The sequence below is a fragment of the Drosophila ficusphila genome, unplaced genomic scaffold (genome assembly GCF_018152265.1).
Source record: "Drosophila ficusphila isolate 14025-0441.05 unplaced genomic scaffold, ASM1815226v1 contig_414, whole genome shotgun sequence".
Lineage (NCBI taxonomy): Eukaryota > Metazoa > Arthropoda > Insecta > Diptera > Drosophilidae > Drosophila > Drosophila ficusphila.
In genome coordinates, this window is record NW_025064328.1 from 19,788,790 (window position 1) to 19,813,519 (window position 24,730).

General features: G+C 43.5%; 4 protein-coding genes and 2 non-coding genes across 6 annotated transcripts; 3 read left to right on the top strand and 3 right to left on the bottom strand.

Moving 5' to 3' along the window:
* Positions 1-763: 763 nt before the first annotated feature.
* On the top strand, positions 764-16,482 carry LOC108094315 (patched domain-containing protein 3). Its single transcript, XM_017194844.2, has 10 exons — positions 764-1,350; positions 8,499-8,629; positions 8,690-8,835; positions 11,486-11,700; positions 11,783-11,964; positions 12,017-12,196; positions 12,257-12,420; positions 12,484-12,822; positions 13,356-13,669; positions 13,768-16,482. Exons 2-10 carry the CDS (start codon positions 8,499-8,501, stop codon positions 15,610-15,612), a joined length of 3,516 nt encoding a protein of 1,171 aa, XP_017050333.1. The 5' UTR covers positions 764-1,350; the 3' UTR covers positions 15,613-16,482.
* On the bottom strand, positions 7,635-7,708 carry Trnan-guu. The gene has a single exon. It is a non-coding gene; the product is annotated as a tRNA-Asn (tRNA).
* Positions 7,893-7,966, top strand: Trnan-guu. The gene has a single exon. It is a non-coding gene; the product is annotated as a tRNA-Asn (tRNA).
* Positions 16,483-16,630: 148 nt separating the features above from the next.
* On the top strand, positions 16,631-17,472 carry LOC108094196 (macrophage mannose receptor 1). The gene is made up of 3 exons (XM_017194649.1): positions 16,631-16,777; positions 16,835-16,943; positions 16,996-17,472. Exons 1-3 carry the CDS (start codon positions 16,631-16,633, stop codon positions 17,268-17,270), a joined length of 531 nt encoding a protein of 176 aa, XP_017050138.1. The 3' UTR covers positions 17,271-17,472.
* A 452-nt stretch (positions 17,473-17,924) lies between these two features.
* Positions 17,925-18,547, bottom strand: LOC108094197 (regenerating islet-derived protein 4-like). The gene has a single exon (XM_017194650.2). The coding sequence runs from the start codon at positions 18,545-18,547 to the stop codon at positions 18,005-18,007; it is 543 nt and encodes a 180-aa protein (XP_017050139.1). The 3' UTR covers positions 17,925-18,004.
* An 809-nt stretch (positions 18,548-19,356) lies between these two features.
* Positions 19,357-20,002, bottom strand: LOC108094236 (regenerating islet-derived protein 4-like). The gene has a single exon (XM_017194694.1). It carries the CDS (start codon positions 19,985-19,987, stop codon positions 19,442-19,444), a length of 546 nt encoding a protein of 181 aa, XP_017050183.1. The 5' UTR covers positions 19,988-20,002; the 3' UTR covers positions 19,357-19,441.
* Positions 20,003-24,730: the final 4,728 nt, after the last annotated feature.

Below are 24,730 nucleotides of genomic sequence, written 5' to 3' on the forward strand. Positions count from 1 at the left end.
TTATTCAAATTAGTTTTATGGCGCATAGTTTCGAGAACTTTTCATTTCCCTGTACATGACACATGAGCAAACCTTTCACAGCAGGGCATTTTTCCACATGGAAGTACGGTGTACTGAAGTTACGATTCTGAATATTTCTGTTCGCTTTTCTCCCGCGATTCATTTAGAATACCCGTATTGGTTGACTTTAGGATTTGAAGAAAGGTATTTAAATCATTTTTAATACAATCATTTAGAGTGTCAGTTTAGAGGAGCGGCTTCATATAAAACAGGTGTGTCAAGGGTAGATAGCTACCTTATTTCCTTACCTGTGTGGCTAACCATGTGGATTCCAATTAAATTACATCTGCATTTCGCATTGGGATTTCCCAAGATGGGCAAATCCGCGCTTCCAACGAAACACATTTCCATCGGCCTTAGGACAGCATTAAAACCTGCCGAAATTCACCTGAACCCGCGGCGGTAATTTCCATAAAACTTTTGCGCAGGCGCAGAAGAAAGTGGCGATTAATGAGCGAAAATGCGACCTTCAGACTGCAGCAGAAACACGAGCGCACCGCACCTGGGGATGAAAACAGGTATACGGTAATCAACGCAGAGGAGAGGCACAGATTTTTCCCAAAATTCGTGCGAACCGCTGCAAACCGGTGCACTTACCTGGGAGAATGAGAGTGCGAGGAACTGCGAAAGAGAGCGACTCGCCGATCGAGCGCAACAGGTGAGAGCCAAGCCGTGGCTGAGCGCAGCGAGAGCTCGACGTATCAACGTAAGCCTCATTCGTTTCCGTTACGTCGTGCGAGGCGGTCGTGTGTGCGGACTTTCCTCTTTCTTTCCGAGGCAGCAAGAACACCAATCAAAGTTAATTTATCGGTGGACAAAGGCGTCGAAAATAGCGCCGAGCTGATCCGTTGGCCCGTTAACGGATGCCGAATTCGAATTCATACGTATGCAGCAGTGATCCGTAAGCCGCGATCCGCGATCTGCGATCCCCAAGGCGAGATCTTGAGTCGGAGGGGATCTCTCAGTCCGTTATTCGGTCTCAAAGTCAGCGGTCGTCGTGGCGCTCCGCCTCCGTTTCATTTCTTTTCTTTTCGATCCGCGCCCGTCAGGTGGAATAACACAAAATACGATGGCCGAATGCAGTGCAAAGAGTGTGCAATTTTTGAAAGATCATTAAGAAATTGTGTGAAAGGCGCAGCACGCAAAGCCGAGTGCAATTAAAAGGCTTGCGAATTGTTTGCTGGTTCAACGAAACTGCTGGAAACTACTCCACGCGAAATTAGTTTGCAAGGGAAACATCATCTTGGATACGAAGCCAAACAATAAAGTCAAAAATATCAGTGTCACAAGGTAAGTGCTGTTCACGGTGGTATTTTCTCGTCGCTGCTTCCTGATGATGGAGCAGTAGAAATGATAGTTGCGCAGAATTTTTCTCTCGGGGGTTGCTGTTCGGGGGTTGAAACCCTATTCACTGTGTTTATTGAACAAAAGCCATGGCAATTGCGCTTCGGAATGTTTTTCTGAAAAGTGCGTAGTTATGAAAAATAAGATTAAATATCTCTTAAAGCTGCAAGATACAATAAATAGTTTTTAAAGTTCAACGTGAAAATAACATAGCAATTTCTCGACACATTCATACATACCACTAAAAAATATTTGTTAACAAATTTTGATTATGAAATGGCGCCTCTTTTAAGAGGTTTTGAAAAGATAAAAATTTTTTCGGATATCGGTTTGCTTTTATTTACAATAGTTATTTTATTTTCTCTGTGTACACAATTTGAACTACAATAGAAGAAAAGTTGGCCAGTTATCCCGCTGCGTTGATGAAAATCCGTACATAAATTAATCAAAAGCATATAAGAAACAAGAAAAATTATTAACAATGGGCAGTTTATGTCGGGGTGGCAAGTGCAAACGTATTTCGAGTCGAAAAGTTGAGTGTACAGGTTTTTCTATTTTCGCATCAGCAATAAAATCTAATTGCCGATTTTCCAAACTACAAGTGCAATTGCAACAATAATCCGCCACTGCGGGCCAAGTCCAACTTGCTCGGGTCTTTAATTTGTATCGGCGGACGAAAACGAAACTCAAAACTTTTGACAGGCAAATTAAAGAAACTCGAATTGAGAGCGGCTTCAATTGCAGCTTACAATTGAAATAACTCACACCTGAAACACAAAAAGTGGGGCACTGATCAAAAATCACTGCTCAAATTCGTCTGGAAAATGAGCAAGGAAAATATGTAAATATATTGGCCAATAGACCACCTCGTCGGAAACTGCGGATGCCCCTCTAACATGTGTTGGCATTTTTGGACTCGGATACAACTCGAAAGCAAGTGTGGTTACATAAACTAAACTTTGGTGATCCGGTTTGGCGGATGGACCTGGCACCAGGTTGCAAACATAACCGAGGGAGTTTCTCGGCCCAGTTAATGAAAGTTCAAGTGAAATTGGCGGCAGAAAGGAAACCGGTTGATTGGCCCATCGATTGCCCATTATCGATTTTCATATGACGGGTTCACCGATGCTCAAGGTTAAATCGGCGCTAAGCGAATCACATTCGGCATCTACGTACAGTTGAGCATGTCGGTCTTTGAGCCGGAAAAGCCGCAGGTATATGGATTTTCCCCCTTATTTTGAGCCTGATAGAGTTACAGGTAGTTTGAAACCAAACCGCTTTGAACTGGTTTCACTGCGGGGATTTTCATTTTATTTGGAAAATTTCTTAATGTACGCAGACACAGCAGTATGTATGATTACACACGATTCAGTTTTATTGCTCCATTAGTCTTTCACGGGTTTCAATTAGCAACTCCACAAGCAGCTCATAATTTGCTAAAATTCAGGCAAAATATAATTGAATGTTTGCTTAAATGATTAACGGCAAACGAATGTTGTGAAAACGAGAAGCTCCATGCTGATGTTCATTCCTAAGCATTGTAAATTTAGCTAAGTGCCCGAGCAAGCTAATTATAGTGAAATAGGTAAAGAGGTGGGAAAGCGGGAAGGCGGGAAAGCGGGGGGCGGCTGAAAGGAAAAGTGACTGCTGTCTCTGTCCCTCTGCGCTCAGAAGCCCTCAGCTGGTTTCAGTTCAGAAATGCCGTTACAAACGGCCCCACGTACCCATATGGGTTGTACATATGATATGCGATCAGCCTTGCACTTTCTTTTTCTTTCTCCGCTTCTTTCTCTTTGTGTCTTCACCGCCATTTCTTCTCAGAGAGTCAGTTTTCGATTTTTTGTCGTTTGGCATGTGAGTTTTTGCCGTCGTCTGTGTGTCAATTGGTCGATTCATTAACTTGTCGTTAATGGCCGGAAAAACTCTGTCATAATTAACTAATCTCCAAGGAAAGTGACTCCAGCAATCTAGTAAAAGTGATCGAGAAAGTGCGAGTTATGGAAACGACTTATCTTCGCTCAAATAATTACTTAGTTAATCTTAGAACGAGATTGGTTTAATAGGTATTCCACGATGCGTTTCTTAAAGCTAATAGTTAGGGGACTGTCATTCTTTGGGTACAAAGAAATAATAGAAATAAGAAGAGAATAGAGTCCGTGAATCTACAATGGTAAAAATGGTAAAAATGCGGCCACTAAAGGAACACCGGAAACCATTGACACTTGATTAATTCCTAAAACACCTAATTTCCTTTAAATCACTGCTAAAACTGTATTTAATGAATTAAATCAGATAAAGATACTTGAGGACTCTGATCCACTGACCTACAGATCTGTGACTAAACAAAGAGACGATAAATTCAAAATCAAAACGTTTTCTTAAACAACTCGCCAGGTAAATGGTTAATTAATGCAAAGCAAACAAATCAAAAAGCCGAATTCAAATTGAAAGCGGCCACCTAGTGTTCATGTGTGTGACTTTGTGTTTAAGCCAAGAGTTGAGTGTCAGTGTGACCCAGTTCCAGGCTGAACGCATGCCGCTGGAATCGCTCCCGCTCCCGCTCCGTCCAGTCCATTCAATCCACTCGGTTAGTCAGTCGGCCAAGAGGCGCAGAAAAAGTAGAAAGTGAATTTTTATCTTGGCTTCTGCCTCGAGGCAGAACTCGGCTGCCCACACCCCGGACCGCCGCTTCTCCTTCACACCTCCACCCTAAAACAACCGAATTCTGTTCAGGCTTTCAATGTTGACCGTTTAGCCCCAAAGTAAACTAATTAAAATTCATTGCAAGCCATTGTGTGGCAACCAATTTCAATTGTAAGCGACCTTTTTTTCGGCTGACAAAATGTGGCCCAAAAGCGTAGTGTTGTTTTTATAAATTTGTAGCTATAACTGAATCGGCTTAAGCCGGGCTAGCACAGTAATTATAAATATTTTTGTCAATGTGTCACTCCCACGCGCTAAGGTCATCAATCGCTCTTGTGTTCTACTTCAATGACTTGACCTAAATTTGTTTGAGGCAAAACCCACGGACAAGTAGATAATAACAAGACAACATATTCAAGCCGAATCGCCAATAGCAAAATATATTTAAATATTAATTAATATTAATTTGGTAATTTTTCGGCATTTATGTTTTGCGCCACCGCAACGCACAAAAGTGAAAGTTGTTGACTTGGCCAGAAAGAAAAACTCGCCAAAAGCTTGCATTCGCTTTGCTCGCAATCAATTTTTGCGCTGCTCGTTTTTTCGCCTCCTTCTGTTTCTTCTTCTTCTGCCTGTAAATATGCATTATATAAATTGTTTAAGGGGGGAAATACAATTAGAATTTTTTTTTTTTCGAAAAATTTTTTTTTGGCTTAATGTACTCCAAATATATCTGGGAGTAAGCCTTTAAAAGCATAAAGCCGTCCGGTACTTATTTTCAGAGTTATACGTAATTTAGTGAGGGTGTGTCATATGGCGGACATGCACAAAAGTAAACTTTAAACGCTTCTCCTGAAAAGTCGTGTTTTCAAAGTCGCCGTGCAATGTACAGGTCAGAGATTTTATTTTAATCGAATGCGGTTTTTTGCATTATGTTTGAAATTAAATTCTCCACACCATGAATATAACGGTTTTTCATATTTGTCTGTTATAACATGTTTTTTTTTACAATCAAACTAAAAAAAAAATCGTTATTTTTGAAATTTTTTTTTTAACCTAAAATTTTTTAATGGAAAAATAATTTTTTTTAAATATTTTTTAATTCATGGTGTGCGCTGTACCTTTAAGTTTAAAGCCCAGTTGCTGTTTTTTGTTTAAGTCGTGATCCTGGACCTGGAGACTGCACGGCGCAAAGTCCTTCCCTAAAAACACGACTCCACATTATTGATCATAAATGGGCTTAATTACAATATTTTTCAAAAAACTTGACTGATTTTTATTGCTCAATAATTACCCAATAACATGCAAAAAGAATCACTAAGATTCATTTAATACTCTACTTGCAATCCACTCCCAAAGATAGCCCTCATTTCAGGCCTTCTAATTGTATTTCCCCCCTTAAGCCAGGCAACAGCGGCAGCAACAAACATTTAATCGGGGCTGGACAAAACCGGGAGTTATGTAAGCCGAGCAAACAGTGATTAAGGCGGTGATGAAAATGTGTCAGTTAACTGGCGAAAAATCCCAGTTGGCTAAGAACGGGTGAGAAGTGTTTGACAAATAGTGATCGTAATGGGTCAGATAGAAAGGTAACTGAATCTTCACAGAAAAGAAGAAATTCAGGAAATGCATAGACCAGGAACTATACCTACTTTTACTTGACCCAAAAAGAGAAAAACAGCGTATTGGTAGGCGACTAAAATTCTTTAGGAGAGCCATCAATTTGAGAAATGAAAAATACATTAACAAAAGACAGCCAGAAAGCAAACAATAAAAAGTCAAATGGTTCGACACAGAAAGTAAAAACAACAAAACAAAAGACTGAAGAGACGAACTTATTTTGGTCATCAACTTTCGCGGGCCAAAACGTAAAAGCTTTTGAATCGCATTCCGATCCCAGGCTAAGCATTCGCATTTAGTTGAGCATTAATAAAAATGATATGCATATAAAAAAATTGGGTTGGCAAAAGCAAAGAATCCGCATTAAATCAACCAGACTTGACCTAGAAATTATGCGCAACTTAAAGTCAAAAAACTCTGGTCTTAGATGGCACCAGTTGACAGCTTTCAGGAGGGGAAGTGCCCGACACAAATCTGTTTTCTTGGCACGCAGTTCGAGCTTGTTCAAGGCACCGACTTGTGTACATAGCCACTGACTCAGGTGGCGATCGAAATTGAATTTTTTGATTCAGCTTCACCACCATTTTCACATGATGCCACAAAAAAATCGCGTTAGTCATAACGAATACAAGGAAAACAGTATGATATTGCATATTGTACAGATGTATTTTTTCGGGCACATTTAATATCAGCCGCAAACGCACACCTGGGTAAAGTCTGTTGGGCTGGAGAAAAAAGGGGGAGTCCAATGATTATGAAAATTGAAGCGTTGATGAGTCGACTTCGGGCAGCCCAGGTCCCACCGATCTTGCGACATGCATTTGTAAAGTTCATTAATGGATTTTGAACCGAATCTGAAGCTGTTTGTTATGTGAGCTTACCCATATTGTACAACATTTATATTTAACTTTTGCATAACGGCTTTGGAGGTTGAGGCCCTCATTGACGACGTATTAATTGGTAATAGGAGCTGGTAGACACTTTGTGCTCCGTTTTCAACTCACTTCCAGGCAATTAACACATACAAAATCCGTTTTCCAAGTTTATCAGCGCAAATATTTAGTTGCTAACACCTTTCAAGCTGAGAAAAACCTACGCAGCTGGCATGAAGAGGGCGACCGTCTTATTTATTAAATCTTTTTGACATAATGAACCGTTATGTCAACGGAGGGTCGGGCGCCTGAAGTCAAAGTTGGGAGCGAAGTCAGAGCTATAACCTTGAGACAGCTGCGTGACTCAATTTGGCGAGCAAAGTGCTGGACTTAAGCGCAGGCCAAAGCACTCAGCTTGGCCGTGTTGTAATCTCAGTGCTTACTGTAGAAAAGCAAAACAAGATTGTTACAATTTGGTAAAAGTGCAGCGTCAGTTGTCGTTGAACCCCATACGGAAAAAATGGAAAGTAAACTTGTATAAACTTTACGTGTCTTGGCTGCTCGACAAATCGAATTTTTCGGTCTGCCGCTCAGCATGCAACAAGCGATGTGGATTATAGTTTGGGCGCAATGATCAGAAATTAACACTTCAAGAGCAAATGTCTGACTGTCGGTGCTTCATCTGCGTCAGGTTCCTCTGTAATTTTTCTTGACTTTGTGTTTAAATGGTTTTTAAATGTTTTTGTCTTTCGTTGGCTGTTGATGACATCGCTAATGTTCTATGTACATATGTTAAGTGCTCTAATCCTTTGTGCCTACTTATTCAAAGTTCCTATGTGCCCAAATTGGCTTGTGACAGACTGTGTTTGGCATGATAAATGTCCCAAGCAAATTGCGCATCGCAAAAAAACACCAATATTTATTATAACATTAAATGTCCATTGCTGAGAACGACTTCATAGTAAAAAACGAACACTTTATCAGTATTGAATCAGTATTTAAAAATTAAAATTGTACTCTATCGAAATTATCCGTAAAAATGAATGCCTCCCTAAACATAATATTTTGAGAAATGAGGCAAAAAAAAGCTAGAGTCGCCCCCGGGTGGACTCGAACCACCAACCTTTCGGTTAACAGCCGAACGCGCTAACCGATTGCGCCACGGAGGCCACGTCATCACCGAAAAATGTACTAAATTTGTCAGCACGCACAAAAAGGGACCAAATCAAATAATAACATAAATAAGTTCTAATAAGAACTGCTTAGCAGTTTAATTTTTTCCGAGAGCCCAACAGCAGTTACAACGCAAGCTCAGTCGGTTTGAATAGAACATGCGCCAACAGAGAAACAGCTGCCTCCGTGGCGCAATCGGTTAGCGCGTTCGGCTGTTAACCGAAAGGTTGGTGGTTCGAGTCCACCCGGGGGCGATTTAATTTTTTGTTTCACTTTTAATCCACTTCTGATGTAATTTTTTTAACATCTAATTGCGGTAAAATGTTATTGCTGCGTACTTGAGTTCTTTAACCGTGTTAATGAACATTATTAGGGGTTTCCTTATATTTATGTGCTTTCGGTTTGCTGGTGTTCGGCGAGGCAGAGATGAACAAGGGCATTTGTTGAGATTCGTTTAGACAAACAGCAGCAAAGTGAGGTGACCAAAAACAATGCGTGTCTAAAGTTTAAGTTGAAGGTGTCGATGAACAAAGCCAAGTAGACACGGCAACTGGCACGCAGTACACATATCTGTCTGTACACAGATACATTTAGCGATACTAATATATATCATAGAGACTTAAATCGTGCCTTCGCAGTTTTTTTTTCACCTTCACCAGACAAATCTCATTAGGGTTCGGCGTGCACGCGACTTGAGACTTTTAGTTGAAGATGGGATTAAGATTTCTGTAGACTTTTCTTAGCAGAAGTATAGCTGAGCTAACGTATCGTTCTTTTCCATTGCAGATGACGTGCGGCATATCGTGTGTCGATAAGACATTGAACAAATCGTTCTACCATCTGGGAATATGCATAGCCAAGCACCCTGGATACTTTATTATCATTCCGGTGCTGCTGACCTTGCTGTGCATGACGGGGTGAGTGGACCGAGGTCCGTGCTGCCAGCCACTGTCTAAACTTGAAACTCCACCCCACAGGTACCAGCAGCTGAAGTACCAAATCGATCCCGAGTACCTATTCTCGCCCATTGCGGGGGAGGGCAAGACTGAGCGTGCCATAGTTGAGCAGTACTTCAAAGTGAATTATACGCATCGCTTCAATGTCGGGCGTATTACAAGACCGGGTAAGTGGCGGCAAAAGTGTGCACTTAGTGACTACCGCGGCAAACATTGGCCAAGTGAAATTAGCTTTGGCTCACACCTCGCAATTAAACGTTTCCCCATTTTTGCACCTTGACGAATGGGGCTGTTCGTTGGCTTCCCGACGCTTTTCCATTCCCATCCCAGCCTAATCTGTTTTCCCTCGACTCCGCCCTCCGTTGACTCTCAGCTCAAATGTGCAATAAATAATTTCAGCACACGGCTGAGATGGAGACATAATATCTTGGCTTTTATTGAGGTCTTGAACTCGGCTCCGTTTTACAGGCTATTAACTTCGCTAAATGGTTTATTGGGCAAAAACAACCATCACCAGCAACAAACAACAAAAACAGTAACAACAGAAACATTAGTAATAATTGCAGATTCAACAATGTCAAAAGCTAACTTTAGTATAGTACAGCATAATTGCAAAATTACATAGAGCCATCCAAACTTGAACAGTTGGGGCGATAGAAGTGGCCAACATTTTTCGGATAACCCAATTAAAAAATTAAAGATACATAATAAATTGTATATGGGAAATCAATTAAACCTGCACTAGATTTAAACCAATTATCTAAAAATCAAAAACTTGCAATAAAACCCTCAAAAGGTAAAATAAAACGATTAAAGGAAAAAATTTGGTGATACCCAATCGCAAAAAAAATGGTAAAACCTCTATGCTCGTACTTTCTATTTACTAAATAGTAACTCTAAAAAAAGTATAACCCCATTTGAAAATATGACTTTGTAGAAGGGGTTCCGGCTTTATAAAAATAGTGTTTCCTTTAATAACCTGTAATGTTTAAATTTAAAAATAATTGGGTTCTTTGGAGACTTTTAACAGGAATGTCTTTCTTTTTAGTTTTACACTCACTTTTCCATGACTGATTTACTGGGGGCCCTTCCCAATTAGACGTCGGGGTGTGTTTTGAATGTGTGCACAAAGTCAATTTTTATTAACGCGAACTGAGAGGTGCAGTGGTTGGCTTACCTAACACTAATCATTTGAATAAATTAGGCTTTGGTTTTTCACGCGTTTAGCCGAGCTTAATTGCCTGTTGCAAAAAATTAGGCAATTCGGACCTTGTGGAACCCAAAGAAGGGAGAAACGTGCGCGCTAAGCGAAATGAGCTGCGAACGAAATAAAGTTCATTTGCTAAAGCCTCGTAGGAATGTATAAATGTTTGCTGCTCAAAAAGAGCAATTGCAATTGTGCTTTCGAAATCATTAGCCCCATTCTGCGAAAATGCACTCGATGTGCACTGAACAGTTCTCGGACTGAGATGCATGGAGATCAGTGCATCTGACTGTAAACTGTGACGAGCTCTGGGATGCAATATACGCGGGCATCTATATTCAACGAAGACGCTAACTCCGATTCGACTCATCATTGAACTTTGTTGGGACATTCGCTTGGCAATAGACAGCTGAGCCACAAAAAACCCGTCGAGTGTGTGGAGGCCACAAGCCGCCAGCGATCCGTGCAGATACACATCCACGCGATCGCTGTTGGCTGATGGCTCCACGGTGTATCTAGACCGCATTTAGTCGGTTACGACCAGTTAGCCACCAAGCTCAGTGCTCCGCTTCGGTTGCACTTTGGCCAAATGTGCCACAAGAGGCGTGCAGGCTGCAACTTTCCCCTGTCTTTAGGAAATTTGTTTATGAGGCGCAACCGAAGAAAATCCGAAAAAATAATTAAATTAGTCGCTTTGTTAGCCCACCGAAATAAGCTACATACATACAAGTTTATGTACCCGATAAATAGTTGAAAGTTACACAAATATATTACTGTTGCTTGGTGATCCTGGTGCCGGAAGTGTTTTCCGGATATTTGTTTTCCTCTATTATCAGAAATAAATTGTTGCATTTCATTTCATTTTTTGAGTGACGTGAAATTGTCCGAAGAAGTAAGGAAAAACTAACTTTTTTGACTCTTTAACTCGTTTGATGAATTGAAAAGACTTCTGGTTTATTGGGGCCGCTACCATTGGAGGTTGTCTTTGTTCAATATTGTACACCATTCATAACAAAAAATGTCGGTACAACGTGCGTGGTTTTCTGATGGCGTTTAATATTTTATCAGCTTCAAGTTCATTCACAATAGAAATCAAAGCTTATGAGTCGAAGTCTTAGGTACCCCGGAATTATATTTAATTCGTATTATTATATTAGGTGTAATAGTATGAGATAATATTAATTACAAATTTAATTATTATATTGTGGAACATGAATATTCGTGATCACGTTTGCTAAATTCTCAATGTGGGGTAGTTGGGCTTATGTACATATCCAATATCATCAATTCTGTGACGCAAGCACACGAGGCTGCATTTGTTATGGCGCATTAAATACAAATAACGATTGGGACAATCAGCTAATACAAAGTGGAAGTGCGATAAACGGGCAAGCAGAAGCACAAGCGAAATAATCGATCGAAACCAAAAGCCAATGAAACTCAATTAAAATTATTGTCACGCATCGGCGTGTGGGTAACAGCAGCAGCCACCAACCACATTAGCCTTCAAGCCTAAGTCCGCAAAGTCACCAATTGTTTGCCAACTGTTTTCTGTTTTCTGGGGACTTAACCATGGTCACCGCGGCTAATCCGACATCCGTCTGCACTTTCAGGCCGCTTCGGGCGAGTCATAGTGATAACGAAAGATGGCGACGACAACATGATCCGGCGCGAGGTGTTCCAGGAGCTGCGTCAGCTGGACAACCTCATCCAGAATGCGACCACCACCTACGACGGAGACACGTACACCTACAAGGACAACTGTGCCCGCTGGGAGAACGAGTGCTTTGAGAACGACATCCTCAACCTGGATGCGCTGATGGATGATGTAAGTAAAGAGTACTCTATTTTACCATGACCACAGAATGTTTTTATTTTGTTCACTCGTTCTAATCATTTTCTGATTTTAGATCGAAGCCGGTCAGCTTAATCTGACGTTTCCTTTTATGTTCAATCCAGTCACGTGGGATGCCCACCTGTTCCCTGTCTTCTTCGGGGGCACCAAGCTAACTGAGGACAACCATGTGATCAGTGTTCCCGCCATTCAGTTAGTGTACTTCGTCACCGCCGACACCAAACGTCAGGATGCCAAGTGAGTACAGTAAAGTAAGGCTCTCAGACGACAACTAATGGTTCTTTTACAGAGGTGCTGAATGGGAGGAGACCTTCCTCAGGGTGGTTGGCAAGGCGGAGAACTCGGGCTACTTCAAGCACATTTCGGTCTCGTACTTTGCGTCCCGCACTTTGGACCATGAACTCGAGAAGAACACCAAGACGGTGGTGCCCTACTTCAGCTCGACTTTTCTGCTCATGGGTTTGTTTAGGTTCGTCTCATCAGTGACACTTAGTTTGATTTAAATAACGCTTCTATTTCGAACTTTTAGCGTAATCACCTGCATGATGGGCGATGCAGTGCGGTCGAAGCCCTTTCTGGGTCTCATGGGCAATGTGTCAGCTATTATGGCCACGCTGGCAGCTTTTGGCCTGGCCATGTACTGCGGCATTGAGTTTATTGGCATAAATCTGGCTGCGCCCTTCCTGATGATCGGTGAGCATGACATGAATTTCACATCGTTGCACCTAGTCTTAAACTATTTGTTCTACATCGCAGGTATCGGCATTGATGACACATTTGTAATGCTGGCGGGTTGGCGACGCACCAAGGCCAAAATGCCGGTGGCGGAACGCATGGGTCTCATGATGTCCGAGGCGGCCGTATCGATCACGATCACCTCGGTCACCGACTTCATTTCGTTTTTGATCGGCATCATCAGTCCCTTTCGGTCGGTCAGGATCTTCTGCACGTACTCGGTCTTCGCCGTTTGCTTCACGTTCCTGTGGCACATCACCTTCTTTGCCGCCTGCATGGCCATCTCGGGCTACAGGGAGCGGAAGAATCTGCATTCCATTTTCGGCTGCCGGGTTCAGCCCATGTCGGTTGCAATCAAAGGTGAGTGAACTGTCGGATTCGGGGATCGGCACCTATTGTTGTTCTGCCAGCGCGTGAGGTTTTATTGATGACTTTCATGCGCTCTTGGATATAAAAATACAAAAATACAAATTTTTGCTTATTTTCACCAAACTGTTACCTAAAATCGAGGCCCTAGCACCACCTTTCTGGGTGGCGTAACCTTGTTCGAAAAACGTGAGCAATGGTATTTCAATTGGATTCTGTTTTTATTTGGCAATTCATAATCCATTCAAAGGTGATGAAATCCGAAAATTGTTTTTGCGGTGAAAATCAGTTAGTTAAGTGTGCATGCTGCAAGGTCTAGTTGGCTAGCTGAAATGTGGACAGCACCACAACCGGATCGAAGTAGTCTGAGTTTAGATGGCTTAACACCAGCAGCTGCAACATGAACTTGATCATGAGACATGAACAACCAGACTAGGCGCAGTCTTACCACTGCAAGTGCCGCTGAAATTGAGGCCAATGGGAACTTGTCTTACAACACCTCTTTCTATTGTTTCTTCGGCCCGCAGAGAAGCGCAACTTCCTCTACAAAGCGATCATGGCGGGCGGCATCGACCCCAACGATCCGGACAACCCCATCGACAACAAGGACCACATGCTGATGGCCTTCTTCAAGGACAAGCTGGCCGCGGTAATCAACAACAAGTGGTGCAAGGTGATCATCATCCTGGCCTTTGCCAGTTACTTGGTGGGCGCCTGCTACGGAATCACCCAGATAAAGGAGGGCCTCGAACGCCGCAAGCTGTCCCGGGAGGACTCCTACTCGGTGGAGTTCTTCGACCGCGAGGACGACTACTACCGCGAGTTCCCCTACAGAATGCAGGTGGGTTACAGAGCTGGAGACAACTATGTAGAACCTGTTTATAAATTAAGGTGTTAAAGCTTTTCCGTTCTGATTTATCTGGTTTGTTCTGATCGCAGGTCATTATCGCCGGCCCGCTGAACTACTCGGATCCCCTGGTGCAGGAGCAGGTGGAGAACCTGACCAGCACCCTGGAACACACCTCGTACGTGACCTCCAGGCGCTACACGGAGTCCTGGCTGCGCTCGTTCCTCTCCTTCCTGGAGCGCAACAACGAGCTGCTCAACGTGACCGTGGACGATGAGCAGACTTTCATCGAGACGGTGAAGGAGCACTGGCTCTTTCCCGGAAACCCGTTCTCGCTGGACGTGCGCTTCAACGACGAGGAAACGCAGATCATTGCCTCGCGGTTCCTCATCCAGGCGGTCAACATCACGGACACCAATCACGAGAAGGAGATGGTGCGGGATCTGCGCAAGATCTGCAAGGACTCGCCGCTGAATGCCTCGATCTTCCACCCCTACTTCGTTTTCTTCGACCAGTTCGAGCTGGTGCGACCGGTCTCGCTGCAGGCGATGGTGATCGGAGCCATCATCATGATGATCATCTCCTTCGTCTTCATCCCCAACATCCTGTGCTCCCTGTGGGTGGCCTTCTCGGTCATCTCCATTGAACTGGGCGTCGCTGGCTACATGGCCTTGTGGGACGTCAACCTCGACTCCATTTCGATGATCAACCTGATCATGTGCATTGGCTTCTCCGTGGACTTCACCGCTCACATCTGCTACACGTACATGTCCTCGAAGAAGCGCAGTCCCAAGGCCCGCGTCCGCGAGGCCCTTCACTCCCTCGGTCTGCCGATCGTCCAGGGCTCCAGCTCCACGATACTGGGCATCGTGGCCCTGCTGCTGGCCCAGAGCTACATCTTCCTGGTCTTCTTCAAGATGGTCTTCCTCGTGATCTTCTTCGGAGCCATGCACGGCCTCTTCCTGCTGCCCGTGCTGCTCTCCCTGTTCGGACCCGGATCCTGTCTCACCTGGACGGGAATGGACGACGGCAGCGACGCCGAGGTGGACGAGGGCCCGGAGGACCGCCAGCTGGAGAAGCCCTTCTCGCAGTCCTACTACATGCAGTACCCCACCATGGGCATCAACGGACCCTACGGCACCAAGGGCTTCCTGGGAGCCCCGTACAAGGCCTACGGCGTGGACGAGAAGGACCTGGGCCTGGGCACCTCGGGCGAGGACTCTTCCGAGAGCAGCTCCAGCCGATCGCAACGCCGCCAGCAGCAGGCCGCCCCCAACGAGGAGGAGGTTGTGGCGCGGGACTCGCCGCGCCGGCGCTACGAGGACGGCTGGCGCCGCTCCTCCTACCAGAACATCTACGGCCAGGGAGCGGCGCAGTTCCAGGCGCAGCCGGACCTCTACGGCCAGCAGGTCTCGGCGGCCGAGTGGCGCCACCGCCTGGACGCACACGAGCAGCAGCAGCGCCAGCGACAGCGGAGGAGCCCCTACGAGAACTACCCCCAGGACGTGGAGATGGACATGCAGAGAGCCCGGCGCAACTCGCACGGCGACGTGATCGACCTTCACGGGACGCCCAACTCCTCTGTGGACGAGCGCCTGCGCAGGCAGGCGGAGCACTTCAGCGCGGGCAGCGGCGACGACAGCAGCTACCGCCATCAGCTGCCGACGGCGGCGCCGCCGCCTGCGGGATCCGTTCCGCCGGCTAAGCGGTACCACCGACGGCGCTCCTCGGAAGACTCGACCCACCGCCACCAGCGCTGGCCGGCGAACATCGAGGAGCGGAGGGCACGCCGCGCCCACTCGCCCGCCCACAACCGGCCAGAAACTGCCACGCCCAGCTACGCCTTCCGCTCCTCCTCGCACCACAACCTCTACCAGCCGAACGGGAAGGGGTCCAAGCATCCGCCCACCTACCAGTACGGCGACTACTACCAGTGAGGCAGCGGGACGGGGCTGTACTCGTGGTCAAGTGACGGGAATATTCCTAGTTTAGATAAGGAGTTCGGTGGGTCTCTACCAAAATGTTAGCTAGTGAGGGAAACAGTGCTTGGACAAGTTTCAGCCTTCGCAGAGCCAAGAAAAAGATAGTAATTAAAATTGTGCGTGACAATTTACTAGCACATTGAAATAAGTTTGATTTGATGGTTGATCAGTGTTCAAAGTATTTGTATATACTTTTATATTTAACAAATACTAAACAGAATGCCTTTAAATTGTCCATTGACTACCAGGTAAATGTTTTGGTCTTTGAGCTCTTTTGTGTCCAACCCATCCAAGATCAAGGAGACATTAGGGAGCAGAGCAAATTGTCTTGTCAACAATATTTAAGTTAGACCTTTTTAAAGAAATCCCATCTGTGCTGTCTTCACTTTCCTTAGGCTTGCCCCGCGTAGAAATATCGTTAGGAAACCCCGCAATAGAAATCACAATAATTCTTCTCGTTGGGAGCACAAAATTGTTAGTTAGTAAAGCCGGTTCGATCTATTTATCCCAACTTTTCATCAATAAGAGCTCGAGTCAGACAACTTAAGGTACCATCTACAAAGACTATACACCTATGTATGCTACTCGAGTCAGACTTTGGGCTCCCCATGTCAGTGTTTATTTAAATTAATTTAGGTTTAGTGCGAGTACGAGTCTGTTCAATAATGTTTTGTATAGCAAAAGAAACCCTGAGTATATATTTAATAACTATTAACTGTTAAGAGTGGCCGCGTCTAGGCCCGATCATATGCTTAGCTACCTAGCGCTGTAAGGCATTTGGGACAAGTTTGTAAAGCGTTTACAATTTTTCTATTGAATAAAAATTTTATATTTTCCTAGAAATAATGCGCAACCTGTGATAATGTTTCTGTCGATTTGGAGTGGCCTAATGGCTTTTTGAGCTACTTTTAATGAGACATCTTTTGACGGAGGCTATATAAATAACTTCGATTTTGGAGGAGCCAAATTCAGTATGTTCGCCATTTTGTTCGCCATCTGTAGTTTGCCACTCTGGGCAACAGCGTTAAATAGCACCGTAAAATCGGTTCCCAACTTTGCTCCAAGGTGCGATCCGCTGGACCAGTGCGATCCGTATTTTTCCGTGGCTAATTTTGCCAAGGTGATTTTCAGACAGTGCTTCTGGGGACATGCTTTAATACATTTCAGCGGTTTTCAGGTCTCCTGGATTGAGGCTAACCATATATGCAATAGAGTCGGTGCCGTCTTGGCAACTGTCAGAAATGAGGAAAACCATCAGCTAATCCTAGACTACGTTAATTCGAATGGTAAGAGTGTACCTAAGTGTGGAAACCTCCTTCAAGTGAGAGCTCTTTTCAGAAAGGGTCTTTGGAAACAAGACATTTTGGCTGGGTGCCACAAATCTAGTGGAGCGCGCCTATATCTGGACTTGGTTGAGCACTGGAATTCCCGTAACCTACGCACAGTGGGCCAAACACGAACCGAAGTCCGACTTAGATGGCTCAGACGCCTGCCTGTTCCTAGGATTGGACAATTTTTGGCACAGTGCCTCCTGCGGTGCAAAGCACTATTTCATCTGCGAAAATATTTGCCAGCTAAGTTACACATCGTTAGACCAGAAAATATACTTATAAAATTGTATCTCGAAAGCACCGATTTTGAGGTTTAAAAAATGATTTAAAAATGTTAATGTTTAGCTAAAACCCGTAAAGCAACAACCATTTTGTAAAGCTTGTCGAGCCCATTGCGAATTCAGAAAAATTAAAAAATAACAATCTACTACCACAACGACATTACACAATCAAGTACAATAAACTGAATAATTTATCAAAAATATTTTATTGCCAGCTATGTTGTCATTTTTTGGCCATGAAGGAAATTATTAATCGATTCTTTTTGGCAACCATAAACATATGAATTACCTAACTAGAACATAAAGACTGAATTTGGCTCGCCATTAACAATATATTACAATCTGTTGAAATTTTTTGGTAACGAATAAAACTTGCAAGAAATTCTTTTTATCAGCTGTACAAAAATATAATACTTAACTAGAGCCTAACACTTCCGTACTCCGTAAAAACTTATGATTATTATTATTATATGATTATGATTATTATTGGTTCTCAAAAGAATGAACAATGAGCTCATCAGGAAGATACGAAAGTACATTTTAATCGCGAAAGGATAACAGTTGTGTGTTGGATTTCCATGAGGCGACAATTAATTTTTAAACGAAATCTTAAAAAGGAAATGACAACGGACCATATAAAACCAAAAGCTCTATCTCATTTTTTGCGTGCACACATGTGGCTGATTCTTTAATCGTCCAGCACTAAAAACCTATAGGTCATATCAACCGATTGGGTTAATAAACGTCGTCGTCGAACTGACAACGCTTCTCGCAGATGAAGTAGCGCTGCTCGTCGCAACTCTCGTTCACCCAAAGTCCAGTGAATCCGTTGATGCCCAGGCAGTGGGCTTCATAGCGGGAGGGCTTTCCGTCCTGGAAGTTTCGGTAGTTGATGGTGCGTCCGTTGCTGAACCAGACCCAGTTGTTGTCGCTGGCCAGGTCGGTGCCCGAGGTCCAGAGCGGGTCGTTGAGGAGCTCCTGCTGCGAGCGGGCGTACCTGAAGAGGAAGTTGCGCAGGTTGTTCTGGTCCGCCTGCGAGGTGATGCTCACCAGCGTGTACCCGTAGGATGCGCAGGTCTCCTGGGCCTGGAACCAGTTGACCTTGGCGAAGCTGCCCATGGCGTAGCTTCCATCGCGGAAGCTAAAAGGCGAGAAGGCGGGCACCTTGTCCTCCTCGGAGGTCCCGTTTCCAGGTGCCGGTGACGAGGGCGAGAGCTCCGGTTCCGGGTGAGACCAAGCCAAGCCGAGGAAAAAACCGATCAGGACTGCGGAACGCATCTTGAATCTTATGAAGCAATGGAAGGAATGAAGTCCCCTTATATACTCAGAGTACTCATTGGCACGGGCATTAATCAATGTCACAAGATAAGCAAATACAAAATATTCTCAACTTCGTCAATACCAGATTCATCACTTTTGTAGAAATAAAGCCCTAATGGCTGCACAAGAGAGAGCGATATAACCGAGTGCCTCGACTTACTCACATCAGCAGTTTCAATATACGTGAAAACTTATTTAAGAACAGCCAGGGTAGGCCGCCCCTTGAGCTGTGGGTGGGCGTAAAAGTAGGCGGAGTAAACTTGTAAAAAGCTATCACTGAGTTCCAAAATCAATTTTTTTGTACTAACCAAGAGGGGGTATTATAGGTGGCCGCGGCTTAAACATTTAATAAACTTGCGTTCCGTACCAAATACTCGAATTTACGTATAAGATCTGATCTTGATCAACAATATGTATATATATGTATTTCAAAGCTTCGAAAGTTGTTCCCTTGATATGTTACACACTTCTTAGGAAATAGTATGTCCTTATTAATTTACGAGAAACGGACATAACAGCTTTTAACAACCTGTCAGTATCTGTCAATAACTTTAATTATCAATTAAATTCCTAGAATTTAGTTTTCAAAATATGTATGTTCTGACAACGCAAAAATTCTTTTTTTCCGACCTAAGTTGATTCAAACAAAGTGGACGGGCGAAGAGCTGTCGAGCACCCTGCCTTAAAGCTCGCCAAAAAGCAAACAAAAGGAGATTGCTACGTAACCCAAGCTGTGAGACGATTTTCATGAATGAAAAACTAAATCGCACTTTTGCATGCTCACATTTGGCTGATATTTTAATAAACCAACACCAACACCAACAGTTTCTAAACAAATTGCGACGGACTATGCTAGTAAACGTCGTCGTCGAACTGACAACGCTTCTCGCAGACGAAGTAGCGCTGCTCGGAGCACCTCTCGTTCTCCCACAGACCGGTGATTCCGTTGATGCCCAGGCAGTGGTCGCTACTGTAGTCGCCGGGGGATCCGTTCTTGAAGTTGCGGTAGTTGATGGTGCGTCCGTTGCTGAACCAGACCCAGTTGTTGTCGCTGGCCAGGTCGGTGCCCGAGGTCCAGAGCGGGTCGTTGAGGAGCTCCTGCTGCGAGCGGGCGTACCTGAAGAGGAAGTTGCGCAGGTTGTTCTGGTCCGCCTGCGAGGGGATGCTCACCAGCGTGTACCCGTAGGATGCGCAGGTCTCCTGGGCCTGGAACCAGTTGACCTTGGCGAAGGCGCCGAGGGCGAACCTGCCATCGGAGAGGCTGAAAGGGGAGAAGGCGGGCACCTCGGCCCCATCGGAGGTCTCGTTCCCAGGTGCCGGGGACGAGGGCGAGAGCTCCGGTTCCGGATAGGACCAGGCCAGGCCGAAGAGGAAGCTTACAAGGAGTAGGGAGCGCATCTTGATGTATGAAGCACTGGAGGAGGATAGCTTCTCTTATATAGCCGGAGCACTAATTGCCCCGGGCATTCATCAATGTCACTAGATAAGCTGCTGAAATCTGGGTAAAACTAAGCACTCTTCCCAAATTGGTTCTGCGAGCTTGCTTCTTGCTGCTTGCCATAAATATCGCTCCTCACTAAATCTCAATATTAAGCGCTGCGCAAATCCGCTTGCCATTTTTATGTTACGGTTTTGGCTCTCCAATAATTTTAGCCCACCCCCAGAAGCAGTTGGTCCAAGGCAAGTGCTGGAAATTTATCGAAAAAATGTAAAAAGCATATCTCATTTAACTCGGCTGTCAGCTGGGGGAATCCGAGGGCGAAAAGAAGACGTTATGACGGGTCAAGGATTGCCAATTGCCAAAGCGGAACCCTCGTCCAAGTTTTCCCCGTTCAATCTCGATGCACATTTCCTTTCGCTGGTGCTCTGTGTGTTTGCGTGTTGGCCAAGTGTTTACGAGACCCGCTGGGATTGAACAGCAACGAAATGTGCAAACACAGATCCCCTGTGCTCCACTCCACTCCTCTCCTTCCTTACCTCTTCGGATTGGGGGAAATGACAGAGAATCAAAAATTGCTGCTGCATTGTGGTAAGTGCGGCGTTCTGTGGGGCGTATACGTAATATGATTTCTGTGAATGGCGTCCCATTCAGATTCGCATTTGCATTCGCCAGTGCTGCACAATGCACAAAAGGTCCGCTCTGCCAGCAAGGTCGTTCATTGTCAGACCGAGGGAAACTATAAGCAACCAATTCAACTACTGGAAACGTGTGTCCAGCGATCTGGCCCTATGGCCTAGGGATATGGCTCGATCGACACGACTTTAATCCTGAATAAACTCTATAGGGTGACTGAAACTAAAACTGATTTGCAAGTTTCTAACCAAAACCCTATTACCATTAACGTAGATATAAATACTCAACTCTTACAAACACACTTGCAGAAAATTAAACTTAATTGAACGCCTTTTTTTTATGTATGCTTGTGTATTAAAAACCTTCAGTGGTTAAACTATTATGAAAACACCTTACTTAAAGTAATTAATCTTCCTTCGAAGCAAAAGAAAATCTTTTCACACATGCGATTTCGACTTTTAAACTTGGCTACAAATTAAGCTGTTCGCGGACGTGCTGTGTTGAGCGTGCAATTAAATTGTAAAACTTGTTGACAAGATGACATGATCTATTTGCTTCGGTTACTTGTCTTTGGTCGCTTGGAAGGAAAATTGCAATTAAATTGGATGGCCAATGCTGCTCGGATGCTGAGAGCAAAGGACGCCAACAAGACGGAATGGACCCCTCCGACAGCAGAAAGTCACGCAGGATAAATGCACTAAAGTTTCTTGGCTAAGGCCATGAGTGTCCCCACTCCTGCTGCTCATCCTTCAACTTAATTTATGCTTTGAGCGGGAAAGCTGGAAAGGGATGAGCTTGGCTTTCAGCTGCTGGACATTTTCGCAGCACGTAAAGGGAAGGTCGTCAAACGCTTAGCGTTGTTTTGTGGTGTGGATATTCATCGCAGTACCCTTAGTTTGTTTGTATCGGAAGTCCTTTTAAGCTACCTCAACAACAGGAAATCACTAACATGGTGGTTCTGTTAGCGTCGTGAATTCATTTCAAATAAATAATCATTTGAAACTTCCTACGTCTAAGTTCGAACGAATATTACTTATCGACTTTTAACGAAGGTTAAATTATGTTTACAATACATACTTTTTGGAAAACTTAGTGGCAAGCTCTATAGCTGATAAATCAAAAATTTATATTCCTAGTTTCAGGACTTCAATATTAATAAGCACAGAAAGACTTGGTTCTAAATGCAAACAATTTTTATTGCCCTTTTTATACACTTATAATTTCAGTCAGAAGTTTGCAACGCAGTGAAGGAAAGTATATATATTTTTGATCAGCATCACTATCTGAGTCGAAATTCGTCTGTACGTCTGTACGTCTGTCCGTCTGTCCAATTCTACGCAAACTAGTCTTTCAGTTTTAAAGCTATAGTAGTTATTGCACGCAGTATATAAGTCGGAACGAGCCGGATCGGCCGACTATATCGGATAGCTCCCATACGAGGGATTGAAAAAAAAAAGTTCTCGGTCCGTTGTTATACCCTTGCAGAGCAAAAGGGTATTATAATTTCAGTCAGAAATTTGCAACGCAGTGAAGGAGACACCTCAGACCCCATAAAGCATATATATTCTTGATCAGCATCACGAGCAGAATCGAAATCCGTCTGTACGTCTGTCCGTCTGTCCATCTGTCCGTCTGTCCGTTTCCGCGCAAACTAGTCTCTGAGTTTTAAAGCTATCGTGCTGAAACTTTCCCAAAAGTTGTGTAGTTGTTGCACGCAGTATATAATTCGGAACGGGCCGGATCGGCCGACTATATCGGATAGCTCCAATACAATAGAATGAAATAAAAAATTCTCACTCTGTTGTTTTTGATAAGATCGACTTGAATTCTTCAAGATGGCGTTTTCTAACTGTTATTGAATTTCGGATTAAATTTGAACAAAATCGGATAACTCTATCATAGCTGCCATAGGAGAGATCGAAAAATATATATAGAATTAATGGAAATAAATTGATAGTATCGTTGTTTTCTATCCCACGAGCTTGATTTTTTGAACATCAAGTTTTTTAACAACCCTTATATTGAGAAAAAAGTTTCATAAAAATCGGACAACTTTATCTTATAGCTGCCATAGGAAAGATCGAAAAAACTATGATAACATCGTTGTTTTTCATCAGACAAGTATGATTTTTGGAATATAGAGTTTTCTTACGACTCTTGAATTACGAGTTAAATTTGATCAAAATCGGACAACTATATCATATAGCTCCCATATGATCTATAGTCGAAAATATGGAAAATGAATAGAAAAATCGTCTTAGCTTCGATGTTGTTTAACCTTTATGGATTTTGTTCGACATATTTGATGACTGCAAGGGTATATAAGCTTCGGCTTGCCGAAGCTAGCTTCCTTTCTTGTTTTTGAATGGATTTACTTCATTTCTTGCAGATGGAGTTTTTTAACCACTATCAAATTTCGGATTAAATTGCCATAGGAAAGATCGAAAAATATATATAGAAATAATGGGAAAAAAATTATAACGTCGTTGTTTTTTATTTCACGAGCAATAATTTTACAATATCGACTTTTTTAACTACCCTTGAACCGAGAAAAAAATTTAATAAAAATGGGACAACTATAATATAGATTATTAGAATCAACAAAAATAAAATTATAAAATCGTTGTTTTTCATCAGACATGATCATCGATGTTGTTTAGCCTTTATGTATTTTGCTTGACATATTTGATGACTGCAAGGGTATATAATCTTCGGCTTGCAGAAGTTAGCTACCTTTCTTGTTTCAGGGTAGATTCAAAAATGAATGTTTCAACTTGTAACGTTTATGACTTGTAGCATTTCCTACTTAATTAATAAGGAACGGAGATCAGAATAATTAATGATCGAGTTAAGTATGCAACAGTTCAAGTGCCAGTTTTTTCCTTTATGACACCTTCTTCTTTCCGGTTAATTGCTCTTTAAATCGACATACAAATCTAAGCGACCCAATGCTTCATTAAGATTTTATCGCTCTTCTTTCTTGCGACTGTTTCTGCCAAATGTCCTCATCAAAGCTAAAGACATTGACGGGGTGTCCTGTCGCGCAGTTCCTTAATTAACAAATTTTTGATAAAGCCAGCACAAGGTTCTGGAGGGACAGAAAGTTTCCAGCTAATTAGAAGTCCAGCAACAAAGGGGAAAGCCATGCAATTTGCGAGTTTATTAATTTTATGTCGATTTGCATGCCATTCCTGGCTCAAGGAGAGAAACTATCCCAGTTTTAGTTCGCTTATGATGCTGGATGCGAGCGTAATCTGGCAAAAAGACGTTTATTTGATGGCTGCCAGTGGCTAATTAAAACTAATAGCCGAGCCAAGCAAAGCCAGTAACGACCCACTGCCAGCGACTGCAGGTGGATCTCCCTCAACTGAGTGGCTTTCCGTGTTCGATTCGCCTTGGATGAGCTGCAATTCAATCGGAAGGGAAAACCACTCCCGCGAAAGGTGAAAAAGTTACGCAATACTCGTATAAAAAGTCGCACCCGATTTTCCGATACGCCAGAGGGAGAAGGCGCTTGCAAATCCAAACACGAAGGTCAGTGCAAAGTCATTGAGTTGCGTGCCACGCATTTGCCAGTGCCCTTGTCAGTGGCAGTGGCAGTTGCAGTTGCACCCCTAAAACAAGTCAACTGTAAATTGGCTTAACTGCAGTTTATCATTAAATTTGATGTCATTTTATTTGGCGTTGCACGGCACGTAAATTTTTGACGCCATATGGGAAAACTATACGTGATGTGGGGTTTCATCGGAGCATGCAAGGATTCCATCCCAGAAACGCGTAGAAAAATGGCCTGAAAAAAAATATTTTATTATTATTATTACGAAATTTACGCATAATTTAAATTGCGCAAAACTTACATTTAGCTATAGCAACTGCAGGCCTTAAGCCACTTTAAAACATCAATTTCCAAAAACTTTCCGGTACCGATTTTTAAGCAAAAACTCCTCCTTTTTTGATTGCATTCATTAAACAAAAAAATTAAAACATTTTTATACCCTTGCAGAGCAAAGGGTATTATAATTTCAGTCAGAAGTTTGCAACGCAGTGAAGGAGACACCTCAGACCCC

Bases quoted from the DNA above. Each gene is read 5' to 3' on its own strand.
- LOC108094315 (XM_017194844.2), top strand. From the start codon at position 8,499: ATGACGTGCGGCATATCGTGTGTCGATAAGACATTGAACAAATCGTTC. The intron at 8,836-11,485 runs GTAAGTGGCGGC...CTGCACTTTCAG, and splicing joins CGGGCGTATTACAAGACCGG to GCCGCTTCGGGCGAGTCATA. The intron at 11,701-11,782 runs GTAAGTAAAGAG...TTCTGATTTTAG, and splicing joins TGGATGCGCTGATGGATGAT to ATCGAAGCCGGTCAGCTTAA.
- LOC108094236 (XM_017194694.1), bottom strand. From the start codon at position 19,987: ATGCGCTCCCTACTCCTTGTAAGCTTCCTCTTCGGCCTGGCCTGGTCC.
- LOC108094196 (XM_017194649.1), top strand. From the start codon at position 16,631: ATGTTCGCCATTTTGTTCGCCATCTGTAGTTTGCCACTCTGGGCAACA. The intron at 16,778-16,834 runs GTGATTTTCAGA...AGCGGTTTTCAG, and splicing joins CCGTGGCTAATTTTGCCAAG to GTCTCCTGGATTGAGGCTAA. The intron at 16,944-16,995 runs GTAAGAGTGTAC...AGCTCTTTTCAG, and splicing joins AGACTACGTTAATTCGAATG to AAAGGGTCTTTGGAAACAAG.
- LOC108094197 (XM_017194650.2), bottom strand. From the start codon at position 18,547: ATGCGTTCCGCAGTCCTGATCGGTTTTTTCCTCGGCTTGGCTTGGTCT.